General features: G+C 41.4%; 1 protein-coding gene across 9 annotated transcripts in view; it reads right to left on the bottom strand.

Moving 5' to 3' along the window:
- Nucleotides 1–23,469, bottom strand: part of CAMK2D (calcium/calmodulin dependent protein kinase II delta) — a 259,262-nt gene that overhangs the window by 119,844 nt on the left and 115,949 nt on the right. For all 9 annotated transcript variants that reach the window (XM_037509537.2, XM_054694548.1, XM_054694550.1 and 6 more), the window contains exon 4: nt 4,041–4,095. In XM_037509537.2, the coding sequence (XP_037365434.1) occupies nt 4,041–4,095 (55 nt within the window). The remainder of the gene's footprint in view (nt 1–4,040; nt 4,096–23,469) is intronic.

Here is a 23,469-nt window from a genome sequence, read left to right as displayed (position 1 = left end):
GTCTATTAACTTGTTATTCTAAATCACATCTTTAGATACTGAACAGAAGAGGGTTGAGGAAAAGCTTTTTTCTGTCTCACACAACTATGACTGAGCTGTGGTCTTCAGGGAATGAACATTATCAGAATGTCTTCCACTCCAACACTCACAAAAGCAGGAAAGATAAAAATCAAATAAAACATGAAGGATATATCCAAGTTAGTAGCCCCATGCAAAAGAGAACCTGACAAATTAAATCATTTCTTTCACAAAATACAGCACAACAATTCCCGTGATCCCAGCAGGAAAGAGGCTTCCCCTGGGGTGGCACTGGAGACTGAGGGGGAAGCCTGAGTTGTCAATCACAACATGGCAACTCTTTACCCCGCCACTGTGAGGGCAGAGAAGGTCTGATAAAAAGATGCTTTAGGGACTCTCCTGGTGGCGCAGCGATTGAGCTCAGTGCTGTGAAGTTGTCCACTGCCTCTGAAGTGCAGGTTTGATTCCCAGCCGGCCAGGGAGATACCCACATGGCACAGCAGACCTCTCCTGTCTCGCCCACTGCTCCCCTCAGCAGTGTATTTCATCAGTCTGCCTGTTCTGTTCCCCGCTCTGTCTCTGGTGAATCCTCTCACCCTCCCATGCATCTGGCCTATACCCCATCCTTGTATAACTCAATCAATCAATCAATCTTTAAAAAAATAAAAAGACACTTTAAATTAAACCCAGGGCATCATACAGTAATACCCACAATGCACAGGATATGACCCAAGATCATGCATCCTATCATGAAACAGGAAAATCGTAACATGGATGAGGAAAGACAAGGTGCAGATACCAACAGCAAGCATACAGTACAGCTAGATTACCTGACACTGACTGGTAAGCAGTCACAGTAAATGTACTTTAATGAGCAATTGAACTGAAACCAATGGGAAAAAAAAGGACATCTAAATGAAAACATACCCTAGAAATAGGACTACAGAATTAAGGCTACCAGAGAGAGACAATGGGAACTACAGCCGTCCACCAGTGGAATATGGTGGAGGGTTATGATGGAGGACCGTGGGCCCTTTACATCATAGCCTCTAAATCATGTAAACCAACATTACCTCCCACAAAAAAATACACTTTAAAAAATAACACTTTTAAAAAATAACAAAAATAGGAAATATGATTTATGAAAGAACCAAAACTCAGTAGTAGAACTGGAAAAAAGTACAGTGACTGGGATATAAAACTTAATGGATAAGCTCAACATCAGAATGAAAAAAAAAATGAGGAGAGGCTCAGTGAACCTGATGTGAACAATATAAATTACCTAATCTCAATAACATAAATGAAATGAAATGAAAAAAAAAAAAATGAACAGTGCCTTAGGGACTAATGAGACTCTAATGAACAAAAGATCTTATAACCATGTCATCAGAGCTGCAGAAGGAGGGGAAAGAGAAGGTAAGGCTGGTGAAATGTATCCAAAGAAAGTGATTAAAACTTTCCCAAGTTGTTTCCAAAGCTTAGCTATTGTAAACAGTGCTGCTATAAACATAGGGGTGCAGGTGCTCTTTGGAATGGATATTTCTGTGTCCTTTGGGTAAATACCTAGGAATGGAATTGCTGGATCATATGGAAGCTCTATGTTTAGTAGGTCCAGAAATCTCCACACAGCTCTGTATCGATGGCGCTGGAAGGGATCATGCTCAGCAAAATAAGCCACAAAGAAAAAGAAAAATACTGGATGGTCTCATAGCAGGAATCTAGAAAACTTAAATAAGGGACCAGGAAAAAGAGTAACTATAACAAAGTAAAAATCAAAATCAACAAACAACTATGAACCAGAGATACTCTGATTGGGGTCAAAATAAGGGGGTCACAATTGTATGGGGAATATAAAAATAAAAAAAATTATATTAAAAATAAATAAAATAAAATAGAAAGAAAGAAATATGTTCAAACAAAACAAACAAACAAAAAAAAAACAAACTTTCCCAAGTTTGGCAGAAGACATAAATCTCTATATTCAAGAGAAATTCAAAAAAATCCAAGTCTAAATACATTATATTCAAACTCCTAAAAACTATAGACACAGGGAAACTCTTTAAAGTAGCCAGGGATAAATGACACCTTGCTTTTAGGAGAGAATTAGAAAAAGGGAGTATTTTTCACCCAAAACCAAGAATCTAGAAAAGAGTGGTACACCATTGACAAAAAAAACAAAAACAAAAACAAAAAACAAGAATTGTCAATCAAGAAGTCTATCAATCTGATCAAAAACCCTTCAAGCATGAAGGGGAGGAAATCAAGACATTCTTAGAAAAAAATGAAACTAAGAATTTGTTGCTAGACAAGGAAATTCTTAAACAGGAAAGAGAAACACAAAAGAAGGCATCTTGGAATATGAGCAAACAAGCAAGAACATTGGCTGGGTACTCTGCGCAAGGACCAGGGCGGGGTGTCACGCTCCAGTGAAATAGCAGGGAAGGACTGTGTGAGTAGAGACCTTTGGCCTCCAGTCTCCAGCACACACAAAGATCACCAATATGGCAGACGTGCTTGGCAACATTGCTCTTCTTTCTTGACAACAAAACCATGACTTAGTTCTTAAGCAAGTCTGCATAGGAGTCAGGGGAAGCCAGGTTCCTCCCTGGCCTACAAACTGAAGTTGAGATGGACCAAAATCAGTTATTTAATGCATTCCCTTTACTGATTCTTGGCTTAGACAAGGCTATGAGAAGCAAATTTAAATAGGGCTTAGCAACAGCTATCTCCTGAGAAAATGCTGGGAAAGATTTTCTCTATAGGTAAAAATATATGAAAAGGTAATTAATTGAAGACTTTTTTCTATCTTCGGAAGTCGCTGTAATACTGAAGATGAAGCTGCCAACTTGAGAACATAAGGGAAACTTGAACATGAAGAACCACCACCCCTATGCTACAAAGACCAGATAGAAAAATGGAATGACCTTGGTTTCTTAATGACATCACTGAAGACCTGTGTTAGCCAAACCTAGAACTAACCTAACTTTAGACTCATATTAGAATAAATAACATTTTTTAAAATCTAGTCCTAAGCACCACATGAAAATGCTAGCTAGCAGTCTCATTTATGAATATATGGTAATTAGACAGCAGTTTATCTATTATTAGATCCCTAATATGATTTTCTTTTCTTTCTCCACACCTCCTTTTCCCCAATTATAAAGGACAAGGCAATGAGTATCTTTCAAATAATATGGACACTTGATATATAGTGTCAGAGTGATCTGCAAGAAGCCTGTTCTTTGTAGACCTCACTTGGCGTGCGCGCAGCCTTTCTCACTATTAATACCACCTCCCCTGCCCCAGCCAGTCAGTGCTGTGCTTTGCTCAGCAAGACTCCTTACTTTTGCTTCATTCTTGATGACAGAACCTCAGTTTATACATGCTAATTACTTTCAATCCATCTTGAAAATCTCATTCCCCTTGCTAGTGATAGGTTGGGGGTAGAAATGTGAACCAGTCCCAGTACCAATGAGAACAAGAGAGGTTTACTGTTAAAATTTTCGTTCTAAAAAGAAACAAGAGACAATGTCTTCCACTGGCCATTACCATGTTGATAAGTAACAGCTTTACCATACTGTCTGAGAATAAAGCCGATGAGTTGGGGGTAAAGACAGGACTTGGATGATTCTGTTAAACTAATGAATTAACAAGGGCCCTTTCTTGAGTCTCATTATGCAGTGAATTATACATCCTCTTCAAAATGTCCAATGGATAATTATGTTTGTGTCACCTCTGTATACCAAGACGATGCAAAGAACATATTTAAGATATCACAAAGAACAATGCAAAAGGAGACTCAATTTTGTTTCACTTATGATCATTAACTTAATTTTAAATAGATGCAGCTTCAAAAGAATTAAGGGTAAGTTATTTAAAAGGCATTTAAAACATTATAGGTTTCTAAAAAAAATGCATAGGGTCATTAATTTGGACTGCGCAATGAAAAAAATCCTGGTAAATTCAAAATGGTCTTCAAATAGATAGCAAATATAAATGAGGACAAAGTGTGTTATACTTACAGGTCAAAGACCAAGTAGTGGAAGCCTTCTTCTGATATGCTGTCATGAAGTCGTACTACAAAAAAAGAAAAAGAGAGGAATGTCTGAGTTATGCATACGTGCCAGAGCTCAACATTAACCGAGATTTCTAATAAGCAGCTGTCTCCTAGGTAAAAACTGTATCATCATTCTTCATTTGAGCCTCTGCTAGGTTAGTATTTTGCAGCAAGGGTTCAGAAAGACCCAAGGTTTACATTGTGATCATTATTAACTGTGTAATTAATTAGCTTGAGATGATAATAGTATGTGTACCTTACAAAATGGTTGCAAAGACTAAATGAAAGGAAAAAACCATCCACACAATGCCAGGTAATGACTAAATATGCTAATGGTTGTTACAACATACATCCATATATCCAAAGCCACCAGGTTCCAGCAATCCTGCCTGGAGTCTCTTCCTTCCTTCCCCCTTGGCAGTCACCCTTGCCCAAGTCCTCAGTGACTCAGCTTTGCTCAGAGTGGCCAGCAGGCAGGGTCATACAGCATGCTCTGAAATGGTCTCCTGACTCTGCACCCCCCACTTTTTTTTTATTTTCTTCAGGAAATTCCCACAAGGCACTCCTTGGCCAACTTGCCAAAACAGTATTGATTATTCTACTTCCAAATTCAAGTCACCAGACTCATCAGTCCAAAAGCACAGCTAGGACTTTTAATAAAGTGATCTACCACCTCCTCAAGTTAGCATGCCTTTAAATCTTCCAATGAGTTAGACTTCTGCTGTTAACGCGCTGCGACAAATCCTTCTCTCTTCTGAATTGAAAAGACTGTCTACTCTAGGCGAATGTACCTATTGCTTTCTGTGCTATTTATCTTTGCATAAGTCACCTATCTCCCCCTCAATATGTCCTCATAGGTGAAAAGCTCTTCCCAGTGACCCACATCTCTTGGGGTGGCTAAACTTTCACTGGAAGCAAGACATTGAAAAATAAGAGAATGAAAACTATTTTCATTTATTGGTTAAACTATGTAATCCAGTCTTCACACGGATGTTCCACATTTTTTTTTTAAAGCTTTATTTATTTATTTATACAAGCACCGGGTATAGTCAGGAGCACAGGAGGGTGAGAGAATTCACCAGAGCCAGAGTGGGAGCAGAACAGGCAGACTGACAAAATACACTGCTGAGGGGAGCAGCGGGCACGGCAAGAGAGGTCTGCGTACCATGTGGGATCCTTGCCGTGGGCTGGGGATTGAACCGGCGCTGCAGAGGCTGCAGGCAACTTCGCAGCCCAGCACTCAACCACTGCGCCACCAGGGGAGGTCCAGGTGTTCCACATCTTCAACTGTCACCGACTTCATGCACTGCTCTCCAACCCTCTTCTGTCTACCAAAAATCTGTCTTCCATCCCTTTTTCTTTTCAAGGGTTGAAACCCTTTTCAAGACTTGAAAATTATGTTCACTGTTAAAAAATCTTGCATTCATTTTTCTCTATAAGTAAATGTCAATTCTTTTTTACACTAGAGGAGCAATAGTGTGTTCTGTTCACCATAGCTATTAGCACAAGACTGACTGCGTGGCCAGCCCGGCTGAGGTCAGGGCTGTGGGAGCAGACGGCTCGACTTCTCTCACCAGGACTGCTCCATCCCAGCCATACGCTGCGCATACGGATGCACACAATTAACCTACTTGCAGCTGTCCCTATGAAGCTTCAGAAAGAAATGTTACAAGATAATGAGAAAAGCAGGTTGTAATACACCTGGGCCGTCATTCTTTCCTGAAGTTGGCTCAAAGGTAAAATCAAGTCCACAAATAAATAACTTTCCCTAAATTGAAACTATATCGCTGTGCATATCTAGAAGGAAATTTGACATTTTAAGCCGTCAAGTATGGGATCTGCGAGGGACAAAAAGGTGCTTCAGACACTCCAATACTTCCAAAGCATAGATCGCCTAAGGCCTAAACCTTTCCCTCTCTCTTAAACTACAGTATAAATCTCCGGAGCTGAGGGAGGTAGGGCAGGGCAGCCAGTGTTATCATAATACTAACAGAGTAATTCATACAGAGCAGACCGTATCACATTCTCCTTCTAACTGTTCGTCAGCTCTGAGCAGCAGTCCTGGTTGTAAGCGAAGTAGCTTTTGCATTTTTAAGTTTGCTGTGTTGCAAGAACTGAGGTAGTTGGATTTGATTCCCATACCAGGACGCAAAAATGGCAGCTTGTAAGTCAGATACTTTTTATATTCTCATCAGCAGTTAATTATATTTCACAGCTAGAGCAAGCACTAGCCAAGTCAGGCCAGCACTGTGCCAAGCCTTCTCAAAGGCAGATGCCAGCAATGAGTTCACTTGTTAATTTAAAAAAAATATATCATTTACTAGTCTCAGACATTGTAACAGTCAAATGGCACCACTCGGGAGGGAAATTTCAGCTCAACTATTAACTACTGTTTCTTCTGACAAAGCTGGTCATTTCTAGAGAAAAAAACTCTTCAAATAGAACACACAGAAGCACTAAAAACCCAATTCAAAATCACTCTCATATTTCTAGAAAACTAAAGGCAAATCTGCACAAAGGCTTTTTTTTTAATCTCTTACAATGCAAGTAAAAATAATACAGTGAATAAAGCAATTTTCTCTCTTCAGCATAAAAAATACATTTATTGAAGTTGTGTGCATTTGAAAACTAACACGCACACTGTTTCTATGAAATTGGGTCCATGTACCCCGGCCATTTGATTTTAAATTGACTGGGAAGACAAGCAGATACAGACATACAGATATTTTTACCCTGCCACTGTTGTAAAAGGCAAAATAGCCTTACAGTATTCACATTTTTTTTAAAATTTGTCTTAACATAATCCTTTTAAAATTGGGGTATAAAATGTTTGGGAATTTGACTAAGCTGGCGAAGACACAGAAACTACAGTCTGCTCTAATTTTAGGTATGTGAACATGTGAATCCCTAAAGTTGCATAAGGGATATAATTTTGACAAAATATTTAGCAATATGTCCCATTAATAAATGCCAAATAGGCCACTTTTCAGTTAATGTTAATATCAAAAACCCCCAACTTTTTGAAATAAAATTTCAAACATTTTCCTGGTAATGATAAGAAAATCTTTTAAAAGTAATACCTAAGATTAAATTATATTGTAAAGCATTTCATTGCTTATACTTTAAGAATTTAAATTCAGTACTTATTGAAAAACCAGAGCAAGCACAATTATTACATGAAAACTCAATGGGGAATGCCAGTCATATTAATTTTTGAAAACTATTTTAAAAGAACACAATAAAAGTCACTGAATCCCAAGATCAGTCCTGAAGGTCAAAGGATATCAAGTCAGCTCATCATGATCTCCAGTCTTATTCCCAAATTCCCACCCCATTTCTAACCTCTGAGTGAAATTGACACTTCAGTACCTAAGGGTGTGTTAGTGACACTCAGGACTGAGTGGGAGAAACCATCATGTCTTCTAACAGCCAGAGCTAGTCACAAGCCCAGATTTTTCAAAGGGGCTTCTGGCTCATCAGTGTAGCTACCACTTGGAAGAATCCCAACCAGGGACGATAGAAGAAAATGAAGCAAGATGGCCAGTTTGCCAGTAACAGGACTACCAGTCACACCGATCTCACATGACAAACATAGGAGAGAACCATCCATTCTTTTGCTTGAGAAAAAAGAAGTCCCAAACAGCTAAATATAGAACTTCAGAGATGGTTAATGAAATAGGAAAGTAAATTGATAATTCATTTAATACCCCTTCCTGCTCATTTTTAATGAAATTATGTGTGTAGGGGAAAATTAGATCATAGATCTATTTTCTAAGCTTAGTAGTATCTGGAAATATTCACGGTTTGCTTTGAAAAATAACTTGAGGTTATCCTGTGGCATATTTAATTGCATGATTCCTTTCTACTTATTATATTTGCTTTTTGGAAAAGTGACTTCATTTCTTGGAGAAGTTAGTACTCATTTCAAGTTTCCTTTATTTAAAAAAAAAATCCATCCTCTTTCAATTCTGCATTATCATTTATGTATTTCAATCACAAACTAACCTCCTTCTCCCTTTGCTTTTTTCTTTTATCTTTTCTTGTTCCATCTTCCAATACTTATAAAATTCATCAGTGATCACTCACAGTTATCCTTGAGCATGAGAGCTATTAGAAGGCAGACAAGTGCTGTTATCACATGATTCGCATTTTCTAGAAATCTTGAGGTTGCACAATATCCCACAGTAGTACTTTCATAAGAACCTAACAGAGCTTTGGGTTAACACCCAAAAGCTTTGGGTTAATACCATCTTTCTGTTAAATTTATATAGAATGCACGTACCCATCTACCATACCCTAAATAACTGAGGAATTGGGTGAGAAGGCAAGTAGCAGCAATTTGTAAGTTCTCTGCTCTGAGCTCATCAGTGAGCTCACAACCCAGCGTGGTTTCAAGACCACCACCAATCACCTGGGTCAAAAAGAGGGGCCCTGATGTTGATGACCACACACAGGGTGCTCCCTGTTCATCACCAAGGCACAGGCACACCGAATATCTTACAGTGGTAGAGTAACTAGCTCCATGTGAGGATTAAATACATGCTGCGGGGCCTCCCTGGTGGCGCAAGGGGTTAAGCACTGCACTACGAAGCAATCGGCAGCCTCTGCAGCGTGGCCAGCCTCCCCGGCAGGCCAGGGAGCTACCCACATGGAGCAGCAGACCTCTCCAGACTTGCCCGCTGCTCCCCTCAGCAGTGTATTTCGGTTGGTCTGCCTGTTCTGTTCCCTACTCTGTTCCCTACTCTGGTGAGTCCCCTCACCCCCCTGCATCTCTGGCCTGTACCCTCCCCCAGCTCTTGTGTACACAAATAAATAAATCTTTTTTTAAAAAAATAAAAAATGAATACAGGTTGTGATCTGTGATAAATGAGGGCTATCGCATCGGACACAGACTGCATCATGTCACAGCAGCAAGCAGGTCAGCATCTCTGCCTCAAAGTCCAGATAGAAGCAGCATTTAAAAAAAGGAAAAATATAACATTTGGGGCCTCCAGATGCAGTTAGGTCTCAATGCTATTACTGTTATGGCTTGAGTTTGAGCCCAGGCCATGGAGATACAAAACATGGCACAGCAGACCTCTCCTCTCACCTGCTGCTCCTGTCAGCAGTGTATTTCACTCAATCTGCCTGTTCTGCTCCCCACTCTGTTTCTAGTGAATCCTCTCACCCCCTGCATCTCTGGCCTATACCTCAGTTCCTCTAAAAAAAAATTGAGGTGCATTCTCATTTAAATTGATGATTGTTTTGTAAAACTTTGCTAAAATTTTATGCATATATTAGACACTGAATCATGATACAGTCTTTTTTTTTTAACTGCAGATTACAGAAAATTATAAGCACTGGGTCACATAAGGTTTTACAGAGGATCCTATACAATCCTTTCCATTTATCTGCATTTCTACATTTATGTATAATTATGACTAATAAACAATGCAGAAAAGAAACAATACAGTTATTACCAACGAGTTTAATTACAACCCTCTAAATCTGGGATTCAACATTCCAACAGAATTAAGCTGAAAACACACTTCATTTTATTTGGGATTTTTAAAAATGAGTAGCTAGAGAACAATTTTAAAAACATTTATAGTGCCAAATTAAAAATACGTCATCTTCGAAAACGAACTGAGCAAATGAGCTGCTTCTTTCACAGCCTTGGATTAGAGCGAGTGGGAAAACTTACTAGATCATCCCTCCTCTCTTGTGACTTACCATGTTACCAGCTGCACCTGAAGTCTCCCTAGAGACACACTAGTGTCATCACTCATCTGTCTGTCCAATCCTTCCTGAAAACTCAATTTTTCATCAATGTCCCTCCTCCCCCACTGGAACTGATTTGTCCTACAGTAGGAAATACATAAGTCTAAATTGTTGGGGTTCGTAGAGTTAAAAGCTCCATCTCTTTTTTGCCTGGCAGGCAGGGGTGGGAAGTTTTGAACAGACAAAGGGAGCTGAACAGCTGCCCTGGGAACTGGCCTGGAGACCTGGGGCAGACAAGGGAGCCAGTGATTATGATTGGAACGAGGCCAACTCGCCTACCTGTGGCCATTAAAAGCTGATGTCAATTCTGAAAAGTGCAGGGACTCATCAGACTGAGACTTGAGTGGAGAGCGGCCAGCACAGACCTGTGTCCTAAATGTTAGAAAGCCCACAGCTTCCAAGCATGAAAAAAGTGCTTCAAACATCCCTTGCTGCACAGACATTCTCTTCTTGTCCCCTGTTTCTCCAGCAGGGTTCTACAAACCTGCTTTTTCTACTTTTCATACTGTCCCTAGTGAATTCTTTCACCCTGAGACCCTGGTGTCCCCTCACAGCCACTTGATCTCCCTGTCAAGGCATAAAATTCTAATAAAATAATAAGAAGTACAATGTAAAAATGCAGCTAGTACCTATATTATCTCAAAATGTTTTACTATTAACTTTTTTTTTTGTGCTGACAGTACTTAAAAAAATTGATTTATTTCCTCTGGATAATATACACACACAAGAAAAGCACATACTGTAATCTTAGGCTGACAATAGAGTAAAAACATGAAAGCTATGAGCTTACTCAGGAAAATTATTTATGAACTTACTTTGAAATAACAAAGGATATTGATCCACACAGGGGTGGGCTCTATTAGACCCATCAGCCATCAGGTAGCTGGTAATATAATTTTTCAAGCATTCAATGCAACAATTAGTTCATGTAGATTAATTATTATTATTATTATTATTATTATTATTTTTGTGGGACCCTCGCCGGTGGCCAGGGTTCGAACTGGCGCTGCAGAGGCTGCGGGCAGCCTCGCAGGCCAGCGCTCAACCGCTGCGCCACCAGGGGAGGCCCTATTATTATTATTATTTTTAAGAGCAATAGTCTATTTAATATGAAATCAAGGGACTTGAAATAAACATCAGACCATACAAACATCTGGGGCATTTGCTTGTCTTCTAGCACCTCAAACCAAGTTACCTGGAAGAACCCAAAATCTTTCCCCTGAAACCTGTTCCATTCCGTGCTTTAGAACCTTCCAGGCTATGAATAAAAACCTCTCTAATTCTGAGTCCGTTCTTCCACACCCAAATTTCAGTCGAAAAGCAAATCCCTCAAAATGTATACTTGGAAGAAAAGTTTACGCTTCTACTCCATTGCCTCACCATCCTCCTGACACTCTAGCAGTGCTGCTCAAGCTGAATCTGATTACTGCCCCTCTGCTCAGAACCCTCCCAGGAACAGCTGAGTAACAATGAAAATCCTCACTGTGGCCCAGACCATCACGACAGCGCCTATTAGCCACCTTTCCCGCTGGCCGCACACCACCACCCTGGCTCCTGCAGCCTCCGGAACCCGCAGGGTTGCCTCGGCACTAGTTTCTCTGCTGGAGCTCTTCGCGGACATTCCCATGGCTCAGAACCTCATCCCCCTCCCCTAATGCATTCTCCATGGCTCCTTGCAAGCGAGATTGCCAAAAGACAAACAGGGATCTGAAGTCTTTACTTCTTGGCCCTTTCTAGAAAGTTTGCTAACCTCTGGATAGAAGAACAGGTTGTTGAAAGGGAAAGCTAAGTTATACAGAGAGAAGGGGTTGCACAGACATGCTGAGTTAACAGCATTGGAAGCCTACGAGAATGCTGGGCGTGCAGCAGGGGAGAAGGGGGCAGGCTGGTCGGTCACTGTACACCACAGTCAACGCCGAGGACCAGAGAGGGACACGCTGCAGTGCTAAGCACAGGTCATCGTCACCTGGAAAAATGTGCCTCGTACTGTAGGGGTGGAAGGATGGAGGTGGGCGCCTGGAAGGCGGAGGTGATAACAGTGATCTTATAAATCAGCCCAGAGCAAGGCAATCCAGATTGTGGGAAACAGAGAAAAGAGTCAACACTTTCCAGTGGGGCAGAAAATACACGAGGAAGCCAGATGGCAGTTGGCGCAGAAAATGAACATTCAGAGACCATGGGGGAGCAGAGGGCGTTTTGCAAATATTATGACATCAGATTGATTGTTTTATAACTAATGGGGGAAAGAGAGCTAATAAAAGGTGCTAAAAGTTGGCAATTTTCTCACAGTTGAGACAGTAACCCAATGGTTCAGCATATTGCTGAAGACCCTCTAGATAAATCTCTACCTCTATTTCTCTTTAAAAGACAGTCTTAAATAAATATATTAATTTTTAAAGACCAAATTTAAAGGCTGAATTTCTATCATTTTATTACTATCATACTCCTGAGGGTTCTAAATCTTATTACCATATAATGATTTTAAATGTTTATATATATATGTCCTGTATTTATGGCATATAACTTTCTTTATTTCTTTATTTCTTTATTTCTTTTTAAAGATCTATTTATTCATTTATACAAGCACTGGGGTACAGTCAGAAGCGCAGGAGGGTGAGAGAATTCACCAGAGCCAGAGCAGGGAGCAGAGCAGGCAGAAGGACCGAAGTACACTGCTGAGGGGAGCAGCGGGCGGCAGGAGAGGTCTGCGCGCCATGTGGGACCCTCCTCCCGTGGCCGGGGAGCAGCCGGGGATCGAACCGGCACTGCAGAGGCTGCGGGCAGCCTCGCAACCCAGCGCTCAACCGCTGCGCCACCAGGGAGGCCCGATATAAATTTCTTATAGGACAAAAAGTAGTTCCTTAGGCTTCATTCATAATAATTTTTCTGTATTCGTTTTTAGTTTCAATTAAGTTTTTCTTATTTGCCTTATAAGAATACTGTAAAAGTGAATAAAAAAGATACATTTTAATTTTGTTTGCAAAAAAAACCTACTTTTTTGGGGGTGAAAATTGGTTTTGTCACCTGCACGCCTAAGCAGACTATTCTGGCCAACTGCCCTAATGCTGTACACAAGTAATCAATGGGAAATGTTTCAGAATTATTGACTATTTTTACCTCTATAATCTTGGCCATGATCGTCATTCAGAGATGAGTGATAGGAGGACAGAACGAGCTCTCTGACCACTGTACCTAAGCCTTTTAGGAGCAGAGAATGTGATGTGCACAAGAAACTAGTTCTTGAGAGAAGGCGGCTCGTTGTCACAGTCACTCCGCCAATGTCCCTGACTGTTTACAAGGCGGGAAGACAAATGTGTCCTGGCCCCCAGTTCTCAGCCTTCGGGACATGATCCTTCGCTAGTGTTGTGGTTCTGTGTCTGCATTATCGGATCCACAGCTCAAGCAAGCTGAGCGATGGACACTCCACCGTTTAGCGCGTGGAAACACAGGGACACAAGCTGCCTGTGAGGGGAACGAGCGAGCCAGCTGTTGAGTCTAACTACATGTCCTGTAAGATGCCTCGTGTATGTGGAGCTCCTGCATCATGTGAAGCAAGCTCCTTAACATGTTCCATTTATCAGATCATTCATCACCCACATGGGGACACTGAGTAAGTCAGAACAGCTGCTGGAAAGAGGCCACTGTGATTACCCTGCCATGAGGCACCATCACTTCAACCGCCCTCACATTCTCTCACTCTTTCCTCATGCTTCTCTTGGAGTTTTCAGTGAGACTCTGCTCCCTCCTGTAACAAGTCACGGGGGCCAGTCTCCACTGTCTGTTTTGCATTCTCTTTCCTCCAGGCTAACCCCTGTCTCTCTTTTAGAACCTACTGGGAGCACCGGTTCTGCAGCCAAGCCCCCTCGGCACCTCTCCCTCCTTGAACAATCTGTCCCCCATGATGGCTTTGAGCGGTGATTTAACTTGCTTTATCTTTGCCACTAAACTGCTGGCCCCAGATGACCACAGCCACATGTCCCTACAAAGACTTGCACAGCATCATGCATCTAGGTTGAGAATAAGATATATATTCCAAGTCTTAGGGAGGGAAAAGGAAAATTGCATGAACATCATAGGGTAACAGCATCTAACTGGCTCACCAGGGATTGTCTAATTCTCCAGGGTGGTGTCTTTGCTCTGCTTTGGCATTTACTATTGATTAGGCCCTAATCAGGAGTCTGTAAACAACTGCCTATAAGCCCAATCAGGCAGCCAGGCATCTCTGTGCAGTCTGTGAGCTAAGAATGGTTTTTACTTTTTAAGGGACTGTAAAAACTAAATGAAACATCTACTTTTATCCAACAGAGCACTACAAGTTCTTGCCACATCAATTAGGCAAGAAAAAAATAAAAGCCATCTAAATCAGAAAGAAAGTAAAACTGTCTCTGCTTGATGATGACAACATTAACTGTGTAAAGAAAACCCTAAGATTCCACCAAGAAAGAGCGAACTAAGAACCAGAAGTGCTTCAGGATATAAAATTAATGCACAAAAATGAATTGTATTTCTATATACTAGCAATGAATTATCAGAACAACAACAACAACAACCAGCCCTTACATGGCCCACCAAATTTAAGACGGTAACTACTGTACAGGAAAAAAAAAAATTGCCTCACTGGGGTTAGAGTATTTTACTGGTAGAATAATGAACTCAGTGCAAATGATTCTTGTCTATAGCAAGAAGTGAATTGTTTTCTAAGGGCTCCATTTTTATTTTTTTAACCAAATTCTTTTTTTTTAAAAGATTTATTTTTTATTTATACAAGAGCCGGGGTACAGGTCAGATGCGCGGGAGGGTGAGAGGATTCACCAGAGACAGAGTGGGGAGCAGAACAGGCAGACTGACGAAATACACTGCTGAGGGGAGCAGCGGGCCATGTGGGTTGCTCCGAGGCTGGCGGGGATCGAACCAGCACTGCAGAGGCTACTGACAGCTTCACAGCTCTGCGCTCAACTGCCTGCGCCACCAGGGAGGCCCAGGGCTCCGGTTTCTATCACCAAAGGACAACCCTCGCTTTACAATCGCATGCCACCATTTTCTTTGTAAGACTGGAACTATGTGATATAATTTCTAACTAGCAATAGTTAAAAATTGGCATGCTGCCAGCTTCCTCAGTTAAGTCTATCTTTGCTATCACAGGTAGACAATGGGCAGAGAAACAGGAAGATGGAGACAGAGAATGTTTCAACTGGCAGGACAGTACCACATTCAAGAATGCACCACCATTGGGCCTCCCCTGGTGGCGCAGGTGGTTGAGCGCTGCACTGTGAAGCTGTCCGCAGCCTCTGCAGCACTGGTTTGATCCCGGCCAGCCAGCGAGATCCCACATGGAGTGGCAGGCCTCTCCTGTCTCCCCCGCTACTCCCCTCAGCAGTGTATTTTGTCAGTCTGCCTGTTCTATTCCCCACTCTGTCTCTGGTGAATCCTCTCACCCTCCTGTGGATCTGGCCTGTACCCCGGTTCTTGTATAAATAAATAAATAAATCTTTAAAAAAAAAAAAAGAATGTACCACCATCTACTATGCTTCCCCTTAAGGAAGGACACTGGAATTGTTTTCCATCATCTGTTCTTCAGCCCCTTGGCAATCATCCGCCCTCATGACCCTCTCCTTCTGCCTTATATATGTAAATACAAAGAAACCAGGATTTTAAGGCCTTCTTTGGTTCAGAGGTATCTCACTGATCATCTCCCCTTTGTGGTTTATACTTCAGACAAGCAGAGTTTCCCCTATTCCCGGGAGACCTGGCCTTTATTGACCTTGAGACACAAGACGTTCCTTTCTTTTTTTTTTTTTAATTTTTTTTAAAGATTAATTTATTTATTTATGCAAGCACTGGGTACAGTCGGAAGCGCGGGAGGGTGAGAGAATTCACCAGAGCCAGAGTGGGGAGCAGAGCAGGCAGAAGGACTGCAGCACACTGCTGAGGGGAGCAGCGGGCGGCAGGAGAGGTCTGCGCGCCATGTGGGACCCTCCTCCGGTGGCCGGGGAGCAGCCGGGGATCGAACCGGTGCCGCAGAGGCCGCGGGCAGCTTTGCAACCCAGCGCTCTACCGCTGCGCCACCGGGGAGGCCCAAGACCTTCCTTTCTGGGACTGCTTCCTCCTCCAGCCTGCAATGGGACCCCAATGTAGCTTTGAACTCAAATGTCACAGCTTGTGGTTCACGGACGTGGCATGGACTCGACTATTTTTTCTATGGCCCTCTGAGACTCACTTCATTTCACGTAAATAAGACACTGTTAAAAGTACACATTAAAATAAAAATAGGAAGCAATCTTGAATACATTATTCTCCTGCTCACAACACATCCTACCATTTGTTGGATACATAATGAGGCCATGAAAATCAAATTCCATCAAATTTCCACCCAGAGTCGAGGTGTATCAAGGACACATGACTTGAACGGAAATGGCACAGAAACAAACATGAAATCGGAGCCTTTCTGTCACCTTGCAGTGTGCCTGGTGTAGGATAATACTTTTGCAAATTGAAATAAAAGGGGGGAAGTAGTGTGAAAATTGTGGTCACCCTAAAGGGTTTTCATCACTTAAAATGTGTATCCTTGCTCACTTGCGAGAACGAGATGACACTTTTTTGCCCTAACCTTATATATATGAAGCAACTGTGACGTGAACACTCAGACAAAGGAGGTCACGCCCCAGGAGGAAGCGGGCTCCCGGCATCTGGGGCTGAGTTTCCACTGTCTGCATCACTATCCAGTACACTCTGGCGTACGGAAGGAACCGAGCTAATGTTTCTTAAAGGAATGAAAGATTCTGATATCAGCGTCTCAGTGGGTTGGTTTAGGCTGAGTCAGTTTCCTGCACCAACTCTTGGGCAACAATAAGCCCCCATTTCTGCTATTACAAAATAAAGGGAAAGTCAAGCCTTGGCCGAATGGTGACCCATAATTAATACTTAGGCATCCTAAGGATTGCCAGGCAAGCTTTCTACTTCCTACAACACAATTAACTTCCTCCTAACCACAGTATTACTTATGAAGCTCTGCCTTGTCCTGAAAAGTTGCCCTTGATGGAAGCAAAGTCCTCTCTCTGACCAAGCACATGGGATAATGAGGAAGGGACCACCTGCCTCGTTGAGCAGATGTCTGGGGACAAACGCGGATTCTGACTTAACCTCCTAGTTATTTATATGCGCCTCCTCCAACCCACAGAATGTTGAAGACAGGGAGCGGGCAGTTGATGAATAGTTGTTGATGGGGAATTCGGTCATTTTTCCAGTAAACACTGAGTTCCTGCTCTGTGCAAAGTACTGTAGGTACTAAAAATAGAGCAGGGAACACAACAGGGTACCTGACCTCAAAAAGCTTATGTTCACCTGGAGGAAGAAAGTCTGATGCCAAACAAACAGGCAAATATATGCAAATGATAAGTGTTCTGAATAGCACAGCAGGGTGAGGGGGAAGTAAGTACCCGGAGAAGGGAGAAAAGAGGGTATTAGGAAAGGCCTAGCTGATAAGGTGCATTTCGAGGGGAGACCAGGGAAGTCAAGTCTTGCAGAGAGCTCAGGGAACACCAGGGCCTTAGGCAAGCCTGCATTTATGCGTTTGAGAAACAGTGAGTCAGGAGCAAATGGAAAGGGTTGTGGGAGATGAGGTCAGAGGCATATGTGTGGGGCAAGGTGGACATACAGGGCATTACAGGGGGCCATTATGAGGAGCTACGACTCTTCCTATGAGCTAGATGAGAATTCATTATAGATCCCCAATAGGGGGTTATGTTAAGTAAATCTGACATGGGAACTGATAGGTAGACACTCAAAGAAAGCAAAGGCAGAAGCCAAAAGACACTAATGTTCAGGCCAGGAGAAAGATAATGGAACTTCAGACTAGCCTAGAGTCACAAGAAGGGCAGATGTGGTGAGATTCTGGGTGTATCTTTAAAGTAGAGCCGGCAGGAACTGTTGATAGGTGAGGTGTGGGATTGGAGAGAAGTGGTGGAATACAGTGTGAAGTCTAGGGCTTTGTTCTCAATAACTGGCTCAAAAGTAATAGGTGAAGGTGGAAGAAGAGCTTGAGGAGATGGAATGCATGGGAAGTGGCAAATAAACATCTGAGTGGAGACCTCAAGAAGGCAGGAGATGAATGAATTCACTCTTTGGTGAATGAAATCCACTCTTGCCCAACGTGACCACAGCACGAGACAGCTAGGGGAAGGAATGTTGTCTTTTTCAAGAGCCAGTAGGTGGAATCTTCATGCTCTAATTGTAGATACCGAAACCCTCTGTGCCTCAGTTTCTCAGTTATAAAATGGGGATAATAAGAGCCTCCACTGGCATATTGTGATTATTACAGGAGACACTATGTAACAAGACCCGAAAACAATGCATGGTACATAAAAGCACAGAACGAATGTGATGCATTATTGTTATGAAGTTAAATGACAAAAAATATTAAAAATGATGAATATTAAATACAAATGTATTTAATTTTTTTTTCCAAAATAAAGTTGATGACTCTATAAAGACTGCACAAAATAAATACTTCAGACTGTGGCATCACCGGGCAGTAACTGCAGGATGTACGATTTCAGCAAATGAACAGCCCAAGAACAGAACGAGAAGCTTTAATTTAGACCCTGAGTATCTACTTGATGAGTAGAGAACTACCTGACTGTCTAGTCTTGGAAAAGCACTGGGGAGCCTGTGCCCCCAGAAAAACCAAGCAGATTTTTTTTTTAAGATTTATTTATTTATACAAACACTGGGTACAGTCAGAAGTGCGGGAGGGTGAGAGAATTCACCAGAGTCAGAGCGGGGAGCAGAACAGGCAGACTGATGAAGTACACTGCTGAGGGGAGCAGCAGGTGGCAGGAGAGGTCTGAGTGCCATGTAGGACCATCACCAGCGGCCGGGGATCGAACCGGCGCCGCAGAGGCTGCGGGCAGCTTCACAGCCCAGCGCTCAACTGCTGCGCCACCAGGAGGCCCCCCAAGCAAATTTTTTTTTTCTGCCCAGAGTGGTATGGGAACTCTTGGTCAACCTAGTCTCTGTGACTTCAAGAGGCCTATTATCATCACTTAAAGAATGCAGATTGCTTTGGGCGAGGCCACTGAGAGCCCAGAAGGTGAGCACAAGTCTTACTTCTTGCCCAAGTCCTCCGCCCCTCCCTAGCCAAACAAGACATCACTATGTCCTAAGCTTCTGACCTCTTCCCGATAGAAGGAGCAGCAACTGCTCTCCTTTTTATGACCTAGAAGAATGGCACTGAGGGTCTCACCCAGTTCTAGTTTTATCAGAAAACATTCTAAGAATCTCATCTTTACTCTCAGTGTAGGGATGAGGTCACCTGCTCCTTGTCTGTCATGAGAAGCCTTGGGTTCTCTGCCCTGGATGTCTCACATCCCCAAATGCAAGATAAACATTCTTGGTCCACTCCATTGTTCTTAGGAGTTTACAACCATGTATGTGAATTCTTCATATGCATCATCAGTATATTGCTGATGCCGTTTTTTGTTTTTAAGATTTATTTATTTATGCATACAAGAGCTGGGGCGCAGGCCAGAGATGTGGGGGGTGAGAGGATTCACCAGAGACAGAGTGGGGAACAGAACAGACAGACCGACTGAAATACACTGCTGAGGGGAGCAGCGGGCGAGACAGGAGAGGTCTGCTGCACCACGTGGGTTGCTCCCTGGCTGGCCAGGAATTGAACTCGTGCTGCAGAGGCTTCGGATTGCTTCATAGTGCGGTGCTTAACCCCTCGTGCCACCAGGGAGGCCTGCTGATGCAATTTTGATTAATCGACCAGTGTGAGATGAGCCAAGGCGGCTGCGGGACAATTGATTTTGCACCCCAGCAGCTGGGCTGGGTCTGGATCTCCATTCCTATAAGCTAACTAGGGGCACAGAATTGTATAGGTCTCTGCTTTTTCCTTCAGAAGCAATTTATTGCTAACATCTAATCTCAAACGACATTTCTTGTAACATTGATTATACAAACAGAGTTAAGCCTCTATGTGGGATTCTGTAAAAATGGTTTTTTTGCTTTTTGTTTTTTAGGAGGCTTTAGTTCTACCTATGAATAAGTATCAGCCAAGTATCAGCTGGCTACCTTCCCTTATTTAATCACTGACAACCATAGGATGTTCTCTTTAAAGCCAAAGGAAGAACAGAAAAATATCTTTTAAATAATTATAGCATTAATTCTACATAGAAATCAGTTCCCTTAAAAGTGAAAGGTAAAGACAAAAAATATTTTAAAAAATAAAAGTGAAGGAAAATTTCAGTCTTCACTTCAAATCACTGCTTTGCTATCCTGCATCACAATAACAAATTTCAAATTACTCAAGACAGTTTTTATTATTTTGCAGTAGCTAAGTTCTATAAAATTGACGACAAATACTAATTTAGGAAATTCTGAAGCACTGTTCCTAACTGGGATAGGATTACCTTCCCAGAAGCCTCCAGTGATAACATTTTTATCAATGTTTCAACACATAACCTTACTTTACTTGTGTTTCTATTTAAAGTCACCTTTGCTAATATGTATTGATGATTAATTAGCACTGAAGCCAGCATCGATAGCACTGTCATACATGCCTGAAGGAAATTTCTCTAGTAAACTTATCTAACACACTTTCTCCTTAAGGCACATTATAGCTTTTTGAACTGAGACACTGGACAGACACTTTAGCATTTGAAATACCCAAACCAAAAAGCACAAAACCATAGCCCTGAATAAAGGGAAAGGAAAATTGTGTGGAGTAGGAGAGCTTACAAGAAGCAAAACATCCCCCTGCTTCAGCAGCGGGGTGTGTGCACACACGTCGGTGAGCCCACTCTTGCCTCCACCTGTCAGGGAATGAACAGGGAGGCACCCCAAGTGCTGATGGGCTTACCCACAAATTTTAGCCAACATGCCAATTTGCAAATGCAGACTCTGCAAATAATGAGCACTGACTGTATTTATTTATAAATATTCAGCATCAACTGATTGTGTTCTTCTTATATTTATTATATTTATATTTATCTGCCTTTTGCACTACTATCAAGGTAGTATCAGAAAACACACACATTCCTACTTGTGGACATGGAATTGGAACCTCTGTAAGTAAACTATTTAAAAAGTAAAATATTTTTGTGCATGAATTATAATCTAAACCATTTACTTTATAAGCTTCCATTTCCCAGATCCAACCTTCCTAAATGTTTAATACTTTATGATCACAAACACTATTGAAAAGACTTCTACCTAAGATGACACTGTGACAGATACTATCAATTTTCAGTTCTTAATCTACTACGAGAATGACTTTCATTCAGGAATGAAAATACGAAGGAGGGATAAGAGACAGTCTCATTAATTTTAAAGTCTTCTTTAGTATTAATAGGAATTATGATTAACAGTAATGTGAATTTATACTTAAAAATCAGCAGTAAAAATCAGCAGTCTAGGTGACCTTTCTTCTGGAATCCTCCATGGAACAGTGAAGTTTAAATAGTTTGATATCTATCACCTTCTCTGATCCTCTCAAAGGAGTTATCTTTCCTGTTACAAAGCCTCTGGGCGTTCAAATTATTTATCATATCATGACATATTTGGGGCTCACTGGCAAAAACAGTGCTCTAAAGAGGATGCATGAGTAAGAAAGAACAGAAAAGAAAGGCATTTTGTTATAATGAAAAATGAAGGCACTGCTTTCGTTCTGGTAAAGGTGAATTCCTTTTTTACTTTTTCAATTTTTTAAGGGCAGTAACAAAGAAAATGAAATGTTATCTCAGTGTTTTTCAGGAAAACTTACAATTCTGTTTATCTCCTAAACAGAAATGTTTTTGAACTAGTTCAATATTGTTCTGAATGATCTCAAAACCGGAAAGCGAGTGGCTGGACTTGGTTACTTGGTCTTCCTGCATTGAGTTACCAGTAAATCAAAGGAAAACTGCACCCAAAATGCCAAGCAGAGCTAGAAGAACATTTCCACCAACCTGAAAAGTCCTATACTTCTAGACTTGGACCAAAAAAACAGTTAAAAAAAAAAAAAGTAAATCAATAGACCACTGCAATTAAGGGACTCGTTTTTTTTTTTTTTTTTGAGCATATTCTTTTAATTACCTAATTGATTAAACACAAAAACAACGAGGAAGAAACTGTTAAATGCCAGACTGAACAGAACTTAACCACTGGGCTGAGCCTCAGAAAAGCTTTTACAAAATGCTGATCTAATTGAATCATCTCGAGAAGTTTGTATCATAAATTCCTAGTGCCTGGTAATGATTTCTGTGTGACCATTTATGCCACAGCCAATTTTGAAGGCCAAAAATGGAGTCAAAACAATTTTCATCACTTGTTTTAAGGAAGGATGGATGGAATTTACTGACTAAAGGTAAATATTTTGATATTTTACTCTTTCAGTAAAAAAAGAAAAACCTCGGTAACAAATACTTTCTATACACTGTACACATGAACAAAAATATAGACATTTCTGCGTACACTAAAGGGTACACACAACAATACTTAACCTTACCACCACCTTCGTCATACGTTGTTTCACTACATTCACAGGTCACAGGGGTGACATAGGGTGGTTCAAAACCTCTGGGAAATAATTCTGGTTATATCCCTCCAAATTCAGGCCCTCGGTGCCAGCTGTGAATTGATTGAATAGTGAGAACTTCATTTAAGGTCCTTAGATAATAATGTATATCACAGAAATTTACTCTTATCAATTAGGCTATATTCAAAGTAAAAAGTAGAAAAAATGGTGAAGAAACAAATGCTTCTTTCTGCCATTGACCTTGGACAGTTTTCAACCCAACTGCCATTGAGTAGGCTCACATAGAAAAAATGATGAACACTGTGTGATGCTGAGAAAGTTCTTCAGTGGACATTTAGGATATTGACCCAGGAGCAATTTAATTGAGCAGCTGCTGAATCCGGCCCATATTATTCACAAACCAGATAACTCAGACATTAATCCAACCCTTTACCTACTTCACCTCTGTCTCTCTTCTTATGCATAACCAATTCAAATCACTGTACTAAATGTCTCTCTGTTGCCTGATAAAAATTGGACAATAGTTCAATAGAGTGAAATATTTACACAGAGTTGGGATGTGGGGAGATATATGACAAAGCAAAAATAGAATCAGTTACTTTTCTTGTTGTTACGTTGTCTTGACAAACACTGCTATCAGTGTAATGCTAACTACCAGGTTTTACAAACAAATTCATGCATGTTTTTATAGTCTGATCATTAATTTATTCTCACTAATTAATGAATTAATAGACATAGAATATGTGCCTGGTACACTTATTCAGTCACGGGTCTTAAGATCACTAACAGAAAACCTTTGCATCTACTCTAAGAAATCCATTAAACCAGTATCAGGTTCCAGAATTGTTGGCAGGGATCAGGGCTGTTTCCAGGGGGAAAAAAACAACAAAAACTCCAAGCCAAACTCCAGAACTAGCACGATGAGTAATCAGCCACCACGAATAGCAGTAATGTACTGCCCCCAATGCCTGTGTATCACTGTCCTTTCTGTACCAAAAATTAGAAGTTACACTGCTGACACCTCAAACCAGAGCCACCTACTACCACACTCACTCACCAAACGGAGTCCCTTGTTACTGACACAGATAAATCCTCCTATTAAGTGTGACGGAAGATT

This window comes from Talpa occidentalis, unplaced genomic scaffold (genome assembly GCF_014898055.3).
Source record: "Talpa occidentalis isolate TD23 unplaced genomic scaffold, MPIMG_talOcc4v2.1 talOcc4.13, whole genome shotgun sequence".
NCBI classification, from domain to species: domain Eukaryota; kingdom Metazoa; phylum Chordata; class Mammalia; order Eulipotyphla; family Talpidae; genus Talpa; species Talpa occidentalis.
The sequence above is the reverse complement of the archived record's forward strand: the minus strand, read 5'-3'. Positions and strand labels throughout refer to the sequence as shown.